Source organism: Gymnodraco acuticeps, unplaced genomic scaffold, assembly GCF_902827175.1.
Source record: "Gymnodraco acuticeps unplaced genomic scaffold, fGymAcu1.1, whole genome shotgun sequence".
In the NCBI taxonomy this organism is placed as follows: domain Eukaryota; kingdom Metazoa; phylum Chordata; class Actinopteri; order Perciformes; family Bathydraconidae; genus Gymnodraco; species Gymnodraco acuticeps.
The window spans coordinates 1-13,846 of NW_022991051.1; the positions used below are offsets into that span (position 1 = coordinate 1).

Genomic DNA, 13,846 nt, shown 5'->3' on the forward strand with positions numbered 1-13,846 from the left:
TCGCTATCTCTCCTCTCTCTCTCTCTCTCTCTCTCTCTCTCTCTCTCTCTCTCTCTCTCTCCCTCTCCCTCTCACAGAGGCTGTGTGCTCCTCCGTGGCGATGACGGCTTGCGTTAAAAAAATAATAAAAAACATATTTGTAAAGTGGGGGGACACAAACGGGATTTCGAAAAGTGCGGGGAGAGTGGTGACTGGTCCTTAGGCACAGCCCCACCTAGTGTCAGCAGAAAGTATTAAAAAAAATGATTACAACTAAATGATTACAACAAAATGCACAATATATTTTAAGATCATGTTTAATCATCTGATTCGTCTGTACATTGCTGTTTTAGTCTGTGTTCTTCTAATTAGTGTCTACAGTGTGCTTTGAGCCATGTGGCACAAAACCATAGACTGTATATATAGGACAAAACCCGATCCTGCCCCTCCCTCTCACTGGGTGTTTCTCAATCGCGAGGATGCTGGTTTGGTAGTCGCGTACTTCCAAGTCACTTCCTTCAGAAACGAAGCAAGTATACTTCCAAGCCACGGCTTCGGAAAACGAAGAAGAATGGAACCATACTTGCCAACCCTCCGGATTTTCGCGGGAGACTCCCGATTTCATAGCCCTCCCCCGGTTTCCTCCCGTGGTCATATTTTTCCCGCATTTCCCCCGATTTCTGACAAAATCAGATTTAATCACGACTGTTTCCACTCGGACTTTAATACAGCTACACCATTGTTTGGTTCCCATGGTAGCTCGTCTCTTTAGTAGCGCGCGCAACTGAAAGTCCAAAGAGGGTGAGGCAGATAGTCACAGAACAAGAATCGACAACTCGACCCTCTGCTCACTCCTTTCCTCGTTTCCAGCCCACACATATGCTCCATCGAGGATGGTGCTACAGGCCGCAAGGCAGTGCAATAAGCATGTTAATGTTAATCAGCTCCGGCAATCCACTAGCACCAACCCCCCCCCCCCCCATGTCTTTCTGGGCCCAGTGACGTCACGGACTGATACGGAAGTGGGGCAGTATGAGAAAAATAGAGCTTTTTGAACATATTCAGTACTTTTTTTAATTGTTCAGACATATATTTACAATCCTTTTACAAAACAATAAAAAAACATATCAATTAAATATTTTTCCCATATAAAAATGAATAACTTACAAAATACTTGTTTTCGGATAGTCAAGGTATAATGATTATCTACATGTACAAAAAGAACAATGATAAACAATTAAGGTGCACTCGAGTGCCTAACTCCAAAAACCGAACTACATCAGTGATCATAACAAAATATAAACAATCCAATATATAAATTCATCGGTATATAACATACCAATACTTATTAAACTGATATGTGGGTCAGATTCAATGTATGTGCTCTTTTTAGCATTGATAGCCCTATTATAAGAAATAGGAATAAAACATGTGAGTCAGCGCAGATTTAAACTGCAAATGCACCAAACTTTTGAGAACAGAGGCTTTCAAATCTGACTGAAAATATACGACATAAGGAACATACATCAGCTTACAGTAAGTGCACTTTTGTCAACAAATTGCAATTTGTTGCAGGACACAAATGTTGCGTTAGACTTGAGGTTGAAGTTAGTTGCAGCTCCAGGAGTTTTACCCTCTGAGTGAAAAGCTTTCATGTTTCGATCACAGCATTCCTGTGCAGGCAGAGCACACACCATGGAGGTGAGATCCAGAGAGAGAAGCTATCCCATGCTGTGATTACCACTCTGCCAATGGTGAAAAACGTAGTGAAATATGCACCAAATACAGGCTTTGAAGGTTTGAAAATGAAACAAATTACAGAGCCGGAGGAAGGGGGTAATGTTGAGAAGAATATAAAATAATCTGAGATTGGAGTAGAACTTTTGCGTTAGAAATGTAAGCAAATACAATTCAATATGTAGGTTTTTAAATATTAAAAAAGCTGAAATTCTCCGAGATTAAAGTCAGGAATTTAGAAAAAGAATATCCGTGAAGTACACATTTCCATCGTAAATGGTTTAGGACATCATTGAATAAATTCTCTAAGAGTAAGATCAGAAATGTACAAGAAAACATTTTGTAATTTTTGGGGGAAAGTCACTAAACAACTCAAATTCATTTTAAGATGTTTTCGTGTAAATGTACTTTTCTTTTTTCTCTGAATATTACCCCCCGCCCCAGCTCTGTTTTCCTTGTATAAACATTGACCATAATACGCCCTGCTTCTACACATAAATTATAATTCCTCTATTAAAACACAAATTAATTTACAGTCTATTTACATAAGTCATCAAAATACGTCTGTCTCTCTTTTTTTTTTTTTTTTTTAAATAAGCCCATATATACAAAATAGTGTGTTTCACTGTGCAAATCCTTACGGGACTAAGATAGTCTCTGTAGGAGGGGGGGGGGGGGGTCCGCTCATGTCCTGTTTATTTAAACCAGTGCAAGTAGTTTGTCTTGAGAGCGGGGAAACACATGTTGTTGCTGCAGGAGCCCCCGTAGCTGGGGGGGCAGGCGGAGCACGGGACGCCCACTTTGTAGGGAGCCTCTCCGATCCAATTCCCCCTGGAAGACACAGACAAGGAGGGTCAATAGAGTGGTGCAGGAACGAGTCCTAAAACCCGGATGTGAGTCAGCATTTGACCACTTCCGGTTCCCTGGTCTCAGAGTCAACGGGTTTTTGGAAAACAGCTGAAATAAGGTCTGTGGTTGAGACACACTGAAGAGACGGATCACGTTTTGTTCTACGACATTAAATCCATCAGCAGTGACCCCACTGGTGATTCTTGAAGAGTTGACGTGTCTGAAAAACGATGGTTGTTACCAAGTGGCTGAACAGGACTACAGAAGTTGTGGAGGTCGTTGTACGTCATTACGCCGAACACGTAAACACTCCTCTAAGTTAGTTTCTGTTCTGCTTGAAAGCAAGTCCCTGCCTCCTACAAACGCTTCAACTCATACCATTTAGAATCTGTATGTTTAAATATGGATCTTAAGTTGGCGTGACGTTGAAGTCGTGCTGCTGGACTTGGCTGTAGTTCCTTTATAGCATAACGTTAGCTTCTGGCCATTAGATTTATAATTCAAACATTATAAAAGTAGGGTAGACATGTGGAGATTATCCGGCTGAACAAAATGTGCATTTATCAAAAGGTTTGCTTTCCACAGACCTTATAATTACAATATTCCAAAATCCTATTGCTTTTTTGTCGAGGGAACCAGCAGCTTACTTCAGGGTCGGCCAACAAAAATACGTCATCCCTGCACCGCTCTATTGCAGTGATCAACATCCTGTCTGAAATGGTGTAAATGCAGGAGTTTGGGATGATTATTGTCAACTTTTAACAGGAAAATATCAATATCTAGGAACAAAAATGTCCTTTTAGTGGCTGAATTTCTATTTAAATCCTGTGACAGGCAAAGCTGTATTTGCTGAGGAAGATCGTGTGAGATGATCAGGAACTGGAAAACATATAACCCTCAAAATGAGATTTAAATAATGTCATAAAGAGATTATTTACAGTAAGTCACTTTAAGAAGGAATTTAACTAAAATGTTTTTCCGTTTAGTGGTTTATTTACTGATTATATTCTAGGTTAATTGTTTTGTCTATAAATTATCTGAAGAAATGAAAAAGGGGAATCCCAGTTTCTCAGAATCTACGCTGATGTCTTTAAATGTCTTGTTATTCCATTTCAAAACCCCAAGATATCTCCAGACTTTAGAGGCTGAAAACTGCATTTTGTTCACATTTCCAATTGAAAACCTACTTTTATGGATAGTTTAAATATGTGGCGGTCATTTTTCTTTGCTCGACTAACTGTTGCAGGTCTAATTGTGAGAAAATAAGGAACTAGTAACCAACTTGACAGCTGAGGTTTCCTCTCACACAGTGACCTCTGCAGACTCTCAGACCTCAATAGCTCCTCAATGTCCTGAATACACTCTGACATGAGCTTCAGACCAGTGGGATTAGAGCACCGGGTCACATGTCAGTCACAAGTCCAATCGGGCTTTGATTCCTGGAATTTTTCGAGACTTTCTCCTGTGGTAATGCGGTGCCGGTTCACAGGCTTGTATCGAGGTTATCTGAATCTGCTGGAGACATGGGTGGCATTTCCCCGCTCGGCACAGAACAGAGGCGTCTGTGTCGGGATTAAAACTGCCGTCACCGGGTTCATTAGTATCACCTTACAGCGTGCATGAGATGTACTTACTTTGGTGAATAGTTGCAAACTAAATATGTCGCCCGTTTCCACACCGAGCCCCAGACGTTCATGTTGTGGCACGTGTGGATGGCACAGCCCACTTTGTTGGACGTTGCCCACACCATCTGAAAGAAATATGAAACAAATTAAAGTCATTGTTAGACCTAGTCATAGTAAATATGAAGGATGGGTAAAGGTCGATTTAGTCTGGGTTCAAGTATGTTTCAGTGCCATTTATTGGGATATTTATTATGATGATAATGTTTAATATCGTCCGGTGGCTGTGCTTGTTGTATACAAATTAAAGTATTTGTTATACCAAATCATAAGGTGAGGACCTTCATACAGGAAGGTCCTCACATAAATGCTTATGCAAATACTGCTATATTTCAACTATATATTTTTTATTATTTTTAATATTTTTCTATCTGTGTTTTTAATTTTTGTTTTACTTTTATGTATGCACCATGACATCAAGTCAAATTCCTCGTACGTGTCAACCTACCTGGTGATAAACCTGATACTGATTCTAAAAGAAGCTGTGTAGCTATTCAGTCTATTCAGTTTGGGTTCAAGTATGTTTGAGTGCCATTCATTGGGATATTGCACGATTTTTTTCTCATGATAATGGTGATATGATTTGTTTAATATCGTCCCGTGGCTGTGCTTGTTGTGTGTACCTGTGTGTAGTGAGTACACATGGGTCCATAACATCTGAGGGGGCAGCGGGGGTTGCAGTCGCGGGGGTACGGGAAGGAGTAATCTTTGACCTCGTCGTACCACGGCTTCACCAGCTGGAGGATGGATCGATAGCTGCGAACACAAGAAATGTTGCATAAAGTACAAGAAAACTGATGATACATGAAATAATACAGGCTGAGATTAAAATGTTGATCTGTGTCAATACGTTTCTGTGATTCGTGCTTCACAAAAACTATTTTATCAATTGATGTGCCGATAATGTTTTGAATTAATCGATAATCACCATGAAATGTCAAATTACTGTCCAAGTGAGGGCCATCACAACTTCAGTGAGATAAACATCAAATGTGTTGTTCTGGCCGAACGTCCAAATTCCCAAAACCATTTGCATTGCAATGATTTATGACAACAAAACCCAGTAAATCCTATCATTAGTGAGGCTAGAATCAGAGAATATTAGAGTAGTTATTATCAGAAGTTGCCAATTACATTTCAGATAAATCTAATCCATAAATCAACTAATCATTGTAGCTCTATTTTCTTGTTTGTGTATGCTCCATCCAGTTTCTATAATTTATCACCATTGTTCTTTCAACAATGAGGCGTGTTCACACCGGAGTAATTTTCCCCGTACTTTTCCCGTTTAGTTCCGTTAGTAACCCTTATTTTGCGTTCACACCAAAAAGAGTACTTATGCGGCTTTCACACCAGCGCTTTTCCCTTTCTAGCTCCGAGCTAGAGCTTTTCTGGTTCAGCTCCGGTTTCCCTTTTCTGCTCCCGCTCTGTTCACACCGCCCAGCACCCGACTGGTGCTGCCGCTGCTGCGTCATGACGTCACCGTTTACATCGCTGATTTGCTCCCCAACGGCATTACGGCGCTCACAACAACGGGGAACTGCGTCGGGTCGATGATCGTGTTGCTTTTAATCACACGAAGCCAGAATAAATTGAATAACGACTTCTCCAACCTTATGCTTTTCTCCAGAGTGCCGTGGTTCATTGTTTATTAATGTGTTTCTGCAGCATTTACCGACCGCTGCAGTGTTGGCTGCTCTTCCACGGGAGTTTATTCTCCTCCGTTAGCTCCCGGTTAGCTCACACGGCCGCTCTAAAGTATTCACTGTCCGACTCACACAAGCAGCTGATACATATCCCCAGTTCCCCTTAGCCTAAGTGAATGTGTCTCAGTCTGAATTGACGCTGTTTGGTATCACAACGCTGTTATGAAAGTTTCTCTGGTATAAAATGGGTGATGTTAGCATAGCAACCGAAGCTAAACTGACTACTTGCTATTGCTATCCTATTGTGGCATAAGCCGTTTTCTACAGGCACATTTTACCGGCGTATTTCCATTATGATTCTACTTGTGATAGTCGGACACGACAACCTGTGCAGCCCATGTATTGATTCCATCCGATAGCTGCTATAATATAAAACAACACGTCTGCCTCTCTCCACAATGATCAATAGCAGTGAACGGATGGTCAAAGTAAGGTACAAATAAACAGAATCACACGAAGCCTGGTTAGTGTTGCCTGACTTTATAAAGTGTGTTTATAAGCACTACTGCTTGTAGGCAGGCATGACAGTCGACCCATGTTCAGGGGAGGAGGGTTTAGTTTCCTGCACGCCTCGACGTAAGAGAGACGTAAGCGACGCCACCTCTTAGCTCCGAAGCTCTTGCCTCTAGACCGACCCTTTTTTGGAGCTGGAAGTGAACCCGATTCCGGAGCTAAGAGCCGGTGCCGCTGCGGTGTGAACAGGAAAAACCGGCGCTTTTCAGGCTCCAGCTCCGAGCCGGAGCTGAAAAAGCGCTGGTGTGAAAGGGGCATTAGTGCCGGGAACTTTTACCCCCATGTTCAGTCCCTGCTAGAGAGGTGGTACTTTCCTGGGGAGAAAAAAGTACCAATTTCTATTGGCTGGGCGAATTGCAAACCACGCCCCGTAAAACTCTGAAAAGTGGAAGCTGCCATAGTATTTGCTGGCATTAGCATTATTAGCATTAGCATTAGCCCAGCGCACCAACAGAGAGAGACTAACTTATGGCAACACAAAATAAAACATGGGAGCGGTGGAGATGAGGAGGTGTCGGCGTTCTGGCGATTTACTCTGAAGGCTTCAGTAGAAGCTGCTGGGACTCCCAGCAGCTTCTACTGAAGCCAGTCCCCTAACTCCGGGGACTTCCGGCCGGGGACTTCGGGTGGCAGTATACGCCGTGAAGTGGTTTGCGGCCTGCCAGTAAACCCAAAGCAGAAGAAGAAGAAGAAGAAGAAGAAGAAGAAGAAATGATGTCAGCGGCTCATTTGCGTAATCTTCCCTCAGAGAACTTATTCCGGTGTGAACGCGATCTGTACTTAGTTCCATGGGGGAACTAAGTGGCGGCACCAAGTACGGCAAAGTACTTGGTGTGAAAGCGGCTATTATAAAGAGTCTGCTCAATACCGAAAAGTAGGCCCGTTTTTCTTAGATATCCAAACATGCTCTGAACTAACAAAAGCGTTACCTTGTTAACCTTTTCGAAGTATTCTTTCTACATTAGTATTAGTCGTTTTTAGAGGAAACATCCTTCCTACAGGGCTCTCTCTGCCAGTCAGAGTGAGCTCTTTTCCCTGGAGTCTCATGTTCTCAATAAAATGTGAAAGTGCAGCAACACGTGAAGGTGCCCTGTGTTTCCAAATGGAAAGTCAAGACCCACTAAAGGGATGCTTCTTTGTCCTCAGGGGTCATGGCTGAAAACACAACGTGTGTTTATACGAAGGGTCACCGGAGCATTCCTCAGGCCGTCACCAGGTCACAGAGCAGGAACCTTTAGGAGGGGAGGCAGCGACCATGACAGAGAGAGAGAGAGTCCCAGCAGATGTGTGAGAGGGGGAGGGAGGGGTCAGAGGTCACTCACCGTCCTGTCCTCACTGAGAGGTTCTGACCCAGGAACCGGAGGAGGTGGGACGGGCCGTGCTCCCACAGGCAGGCGTGGGCCCAGTCCTCAGAGGTCTTCGCCAGGGTGTCGTCCCACACCTGAAGATTCAAGATTCAAGGCTTTTATTGTCATTCGTACATAGCTACAGTGTAGATATGACAATGAACATCTTAGGTCACAGCTTCTCCAACAGTGCAACACAATAAAACAGATTAAATAAAATAGTACATGTAAATAAAATAGAATACAATAGAAATAGTGCAGAAAAGTCTGTATACAGTACTTGGGATATTGATATATGAGTTGCAAACAGATGAATGCTATGTATGTTCTTTCAGAATGTCAGGTGTTTAACATTCTTATACAAGTGATAAATCATTTGTAAGTTGCAAAACACAGCATCACACACACACCATCACACACACCATCACACACGCCATCACACACACCATCACACACACCATCACACACACCATCACACACACCATCACACACACCATCACACACACCATCAGATATCATCTCAGTGACATCTGAGACCACAGCTCTGTGAAGGTGTTGCCATGGCAGCAGGACGCAAAAGTCATCCATCAAATCTGTTACATAAACTGTGAGTCCTCCACTGAACACACACACACACACACACACACACCACACACACACACACACACACACACACACAGGTAAATGGATACTTATCAACACACACTCACGTAGGTAATGTGACTGTAGCCGTGAGAAAGGACTTCATTCTGCAGTAGTGTTGGCAAGGTTTGATCTGGATTTACAATGATCTTTATGACCTTAGCACTTGGTATTTATTTAACCACCTTACTAACTGTGTTGCATTTGTTGCAGCTACAGAGAATGGAGAGGCAGCCTAACGTCTTAAAATGGAAATGGCTCAGTTGTTTTGTGTTAAAGTTGGCTGGAACATCCTTTCAAAGTAAAATTAGCTACTTTACACCAATAGTCAAGACACAAGCTCTTTACCATACTGCTTAACACCACCACTTTTGCGTAGCTTAAAATGTAAGCTTTAGATTTAAATGTAAAGTCTGATTGGGCTTTTTTCCCCTTACTCCTGTGAGCAGGCTGCTGGCACCATACATGACCCCTCTTCCCCTGGAAGTGACTACTCTGGTGGTCTCTCCTGCAGAGCAATCTGCTCCACAGCTCAACGCCAAGAAACCACCAGACATTTGTCACTTTACTTCCTTTCCAAACTGCAGCCATTACATCTTCCTTTGACTAAGCATTTTTCCACTAGCAGAACATGCATAATAAAAACAGGAGGTCTACTATGTCTTGTGATTTGAAGGGTGTCCATTAGCAATGTTTGCTAAAGCTGCCCCATTTACGGTTTTTTGTGACAGTTGATCGATGGGGACGGTCCACGACACTATAAACAAACAAATGTAACTAAATTCAGAGGAAACACATGCACATTGATTACACATAACTGAATCAAAGCTCTCACTTACCATGTACTCCATGTTGGCTGCGGGGGGAAACACCTTCCCTCTCACTTTGTTGTGGTAGTCAAGAATAGCGAGCATGTCATTCTGGCTGATAAAGCGCTTCCTCCGGCTCCTGGAGAAGCTGGAGGAGTCTGTCCCGGAGCTTTGAGCCGCGGAGGTGAAGTTATTCCCCGGCAGTGACCCTGGGGCTGCGGGGATGGTGCTGGACAATGCACTGGCACCATATGACATGCACAGAAGTATAAAGTCTACGGCGAATAACTGAGACTGCATGATGGATTGATGAAGCTGCAGAATATGGCGATCCGTGGAGTGATCTGCAAGGAAAGCACAAAGACAGTCCTAAAGTTTTGTCGCAAATAACATGCATAACAAAGCAGACTAAGCTCCAAATACAGGACAGAAATATCGCCGCTCCTACCTTCTCTTGCAGCGGGACTTGTGCCAATGTTTCCCGGCTGTGTCCCCTCTGGAGCCCCGGTGCTGTGCTGCAGAGAGAGAGGAGGAGGAGGAGGAGGAGGTTTTACGCTTTGCAGACTGTGAGTGCTTCAGGATCAGTCCTCTCTCAGGGTTTATATGCTCTGCAGCGGACAGGAAGTGCCTCAGAGGTAGAGCTCTGCCCCTCCTGTCACCTGAAACAGCAGATGGTGGGTTTTCATTTACTATATAAAAAACTGTACAATTTTGAGGCACTCTACTTGAGCTTTGACATAGTTTGCTTTGGACTGAACTCCATGCATGTGATAACCTTGCAAATTCAGATAAATAAAACAAGATATAATCAGCTTACTATTACACATGTATGCATCAATAATTATTCTGCAGAATTATAGGCCTACTTTAGGAACATTATAATCTAATGCTTTTGTAGTTTTACTTCAGAAAGACCAGTATTTCCAAGTATAACGTCTGAATACCCCCTCCACCTCTTTTTTCCTGACTCTTTCCTGGCAAATCTTGCTCAATTTCATCATGAGGTTTGTGCAGCTGCAGGATATGGAAAGACACTATGATTATTAAAATACACCAAAGTAGATAGAGCAAGTTAAATGAATATTAAGGCCTTTATCAAAGCAAATCTTTATCTGTGTGTGTGTGTGCTGTGTGTGTGTGGTGTGTGTTGTGTGTGTGTGTGTGTGTGTGTGTGTGTGTGTGTGTGTGTGTGTGTGTGTGTGTGTGTGTGTGTGTGTGTGTGTGTGTGTGTGTGTGTGTGTGTGTGTGTGTGTGTGTGTGTGTGTGTGTGTGTGTGTGTGTGTGTGTGTGTGTGTGTGTGTGTGTGTGTGTGTGTGTGTGTGTGTGTGTGTGTGTGTGTGTGTGTGTGTGTGTGTGTGTGTGTGTGTGTGTGTGTGTGTGTGTTTCTAACACCGATGAGTGTGTGAGCTGCCGTTTCTTTGTCCGTCTGTAACACTTGTTCTGCTCAGCGAGGCTCCAGCTGTGTGCAGAGGCAGAGAGGGAGAAGCCTCCGCAGGTCATCGTTTTCATTGGCAGCTGGAGAACAAATTAAAGAAACGTGACGCAGGAACAATTGTCCTCCTCCTGTTTTCTTCTTTCTCTCCTTCCTCCTCCTCTTCCTCCTCTCTTGTTGCCGGCACATTGGTGCCTTCCCAACAAAATCTTCTTGGAAGTGATGGACTTCTCAGGTGCTGGAACTGGTGGTCGGGTTTATCACTCAGAAGTGGAAGAGTGGCAAATAGTTCCCCCTAATTCACTCCATCCATACATTTCTGCTCCAGGAAAGACTCAAAGGGAACATTCACAGATGGATATGTGTACCTCCTCAACCTGATCCAGGGCTTTGCTTAACGCCAGCACAATGTGCCGAATTCATTCTTGTATTTTAGGAGGGAAAGCATATTGTTTATTGTGTGCAAAAGGAAAGAAAATAGGTTGTTGGCTTTATAATTTAACCTGTAAAACACAGCTGAAGAAAAGGAGAAGCTCATACAACAACAATGAAAGATAAGAGATGAACGTAAATTAGGTAAGATTACCTAAAAAAACTCAGCTAAAGAAAAAGGAAAAGCTGGAGCGACGATCAGCTTTTAAGTGAAAGATAAAATGAAATTACCTACAATCAAGAAAGACCTGCTTTTTATCATATGTTCCACTGAATTTGACCCAACAACCAATATATTTACTCAATATATTTAGACATGTTGTGATTCCGCTTTCTTTGTGTCCTGACTGTGCACCCTCACATCTGCTCAGTATTTTTCACTCATCCTCTCATCTGGTATCAATATAGAGTCGGCTCTGCAGCCAGTTTCTGATGGACACGGTGCGGAGATCCTATCCACAGGTTTATAGCCATATTATTGTCCATATTATCCGATTAGCTAAACACCTGTTTTACAGCCTTCCACACTAGTATCTGCATGTCTACGGAGACTTCCAATCCAAGACTAAACACTGAGTCAAAAGTTTGATTGTGGAAAACCAGAATTTAAAAGGATACTGTGCTCCAACTGTATCTCACACACACACACACACACACACACACACACACACACACACACACACACACACACACACACACACACACACACACACACACACACACACACACACACACACACACAACACACCAACACACACACACACACACTTCAGGGGACATTACATTGACTTACATGCATTTCCTGGAGACTTATCCTAACTTTAACCATTTAACCAACACATGCCTAACCCTAATCCTAAACCTAACCAAGTCTTCACCCTAAAATTAATGATTCCCCTTATGGGGACCTCCAATTTGTCCCCATAAGGGAAGCCAGTCCCCACACGTGACTATGTAAACAGATTTAGGTCCCAACAAGTATAGTAATGCTAGACCACACACACACACACACACACACACACACACACACACACACACACACACACACACACACACACACCACACACACACACACACACACAACACACACACACACAGACTCAGCCCAGATGATATTCCTTCACACTCAGAGAGCTGGTACTTGTTTGCACAGTGAACCCAGTGACATTGGAAAAGCATTATTCTCATTGTCAGCGTAATTAGGACATTATTCGGGATGCTAGCTGCTCCGAAGAGCCTCAGGTCTGTTTGGGAAAGGCATTATTTTTCAGACAAAGCATTTATTTACCTACAATGTATTGTTCCAAGTTTCCCCCATGTTTCCCCCCTCTGCAGAGGCCTCTCGAAGCCAGTGCTGGTGCCAGTGGAGAGAAAGAGGGCTGAGCGAAGGGGAAAGGGAGGAAGAGAAGCAGAGTTGCATTAGTTATGATTCTACATGCGTCCAATCAAAGCAGAATTAATCAAAGAGTCAGCATCTGTTCATGCCGGCTAAAGGAAACGAGTGTACATTGGACAGTTTTTCACTGCAGATCTGGAGTTTATTGTACTGCAGGACATTTCAGCAAGTGACAAAGTGATTCTGGAAGTCTCCCCGCTCTGTCCACTCGTCCAGCAATCAAAGCGCACGCTGCACCGTGCACTCCACCCAGGGCTATTGTTACTGCGTTGGCAGAGAGCAGCGTGCAAGGGAAAGTCACTATCGACAGCATGTGAATGCATCACTGGGAAAAGGTTTGAATGTGACATGAAGGAGCAAAAGCTTTAGCAGTAGGAAAGAAGAGACCGTTTATTTGTGAGTTTATTCAAGTTTGCTCAACATTTTATGGAATATTTGTCGTCCAGATAGGAAATATCCTGGCACATAAACCACTGCATTTCGTTTTTATAAGGAACTTCTCCAAAGTAAGCTAGCTTCTGTATAATACATCAACTATAGAGACGCATCTCAGAAAACCTCACTTTAAAACATACAAACTATCCCTTTAATTAGAGAGCAGCTTTGTTACCTTTGGACAAAGTTAGGGTATCTCCCGCCCTTGTTTCCAGTCGCTATGCTAACCCTAAGCTAACAAAAGCAGCTTCAATATATTCACCGTACAGCTATGAAACATTTCACACACTTTCGGACCGTTTTTTTTTTTTAACCAGCCGTGCCAAGTAATGCAACTTAAGCGTACTTATTACTTGCAAAATATGTTGTATACTGTATATATTTGTATTTTAGAGGCAATTGTCCCGGGGCAGCTGGGAAGTTGTTATGTCATGACTTGGTTTTTGTTGGCTAAGAGGCTTAAAGAAAAAAGTGCCATTTCAAGAGTGGTTTACATTGGTCAGCAGCCCAGTCTCTAACTTCAAGCTGCCCAGGCTGCTTTCTTCCACACACTGCTGTTAAACATTGTATCAGTGGAATATGCAGTTACATAGCAAACACTGTATGTTTCACACAGTCTGCTAACCTACAGCGGGGCGAAGGCTTGTTGACCGCGAGGAGTCCAGCGGGTGAGAAAGCTCCACCTCAGTGATTGTTACTCCTCCCTTGTCCAAAGAGAACAGTCATTCAATCAATAAATGCCTGCGACCGAATCAAAGAGTGCCCTCGATGATCTTCCACCTAATTCAAAATGAAATTCCTCCTGTGTTTAGAGTGCATATACACAAAGGTGCTAATACAACATCAAATCATTCTTGTTTCGTAGAGTCCAATGCAGCTGGTACTGTA

General features: G+C 43.0%; 1 protein-coding gene across 1 annotated transcript; it reads right to left on the reverse strand.

Moving 5' to 3' along the window:
* Positions 1 to 2,297: 2,297 nt before the first annotated feature.
* pi15a (peptidase inhibitor 15a) lies at positions 2,298 to 9,850 on the reverse strand. The gene is made up of 6 exons (XM_034236599.1): positions 9,712 to 9,850; positions 9,294 to 9,607; positions 7,789 to 7,907; positions 4,871 to 5,003; positions 4,200 to 4,315; positions 2,298 to 2,547 (listed from the first exon to the last, which is right to left on the reverse strand). The coding sequence occupies exons 2-6, from the start codon at positions 9,561 to 9,563 to the stop codon at positions 2,412 to 2,414; spliced, it is 774 nt and encodes a 257-aa protein (XP_034092490.1). The 5' UTR covers positions 9,564 to 9,607; positions 9,712 to 9,850; the 3' UTR covers positions 2,298 to 2,411.
* Positions 9,851 to 13,846: the final 3,996 nt, after the last annotated feature.

Excerpts from the sequence above, each read along its gene's own strand:
- pi15a (XM_034236599.1), bottom strand. The coding sequence starts at position 9,563 with ATGCAGTCTCAGTTATTCGCCGTAGACTTTATACTTCTGTGCATGTCA. Across the intron at positions 7,908-9,293 it reads CAGCCAACATGGAGTACATG|GTGTGGGACGACACCCTGGC; the intron begins GTAAGTGAGAGC and ends TTGAATCTTCAG. Across the intron at positions 4,316-4,870 it reads TGTGTACTCACTACACACAG|ATGGTGTGGGCAACGTCCAA; the intron begins GTACACACAACA and ends TATTTCTTTCAG.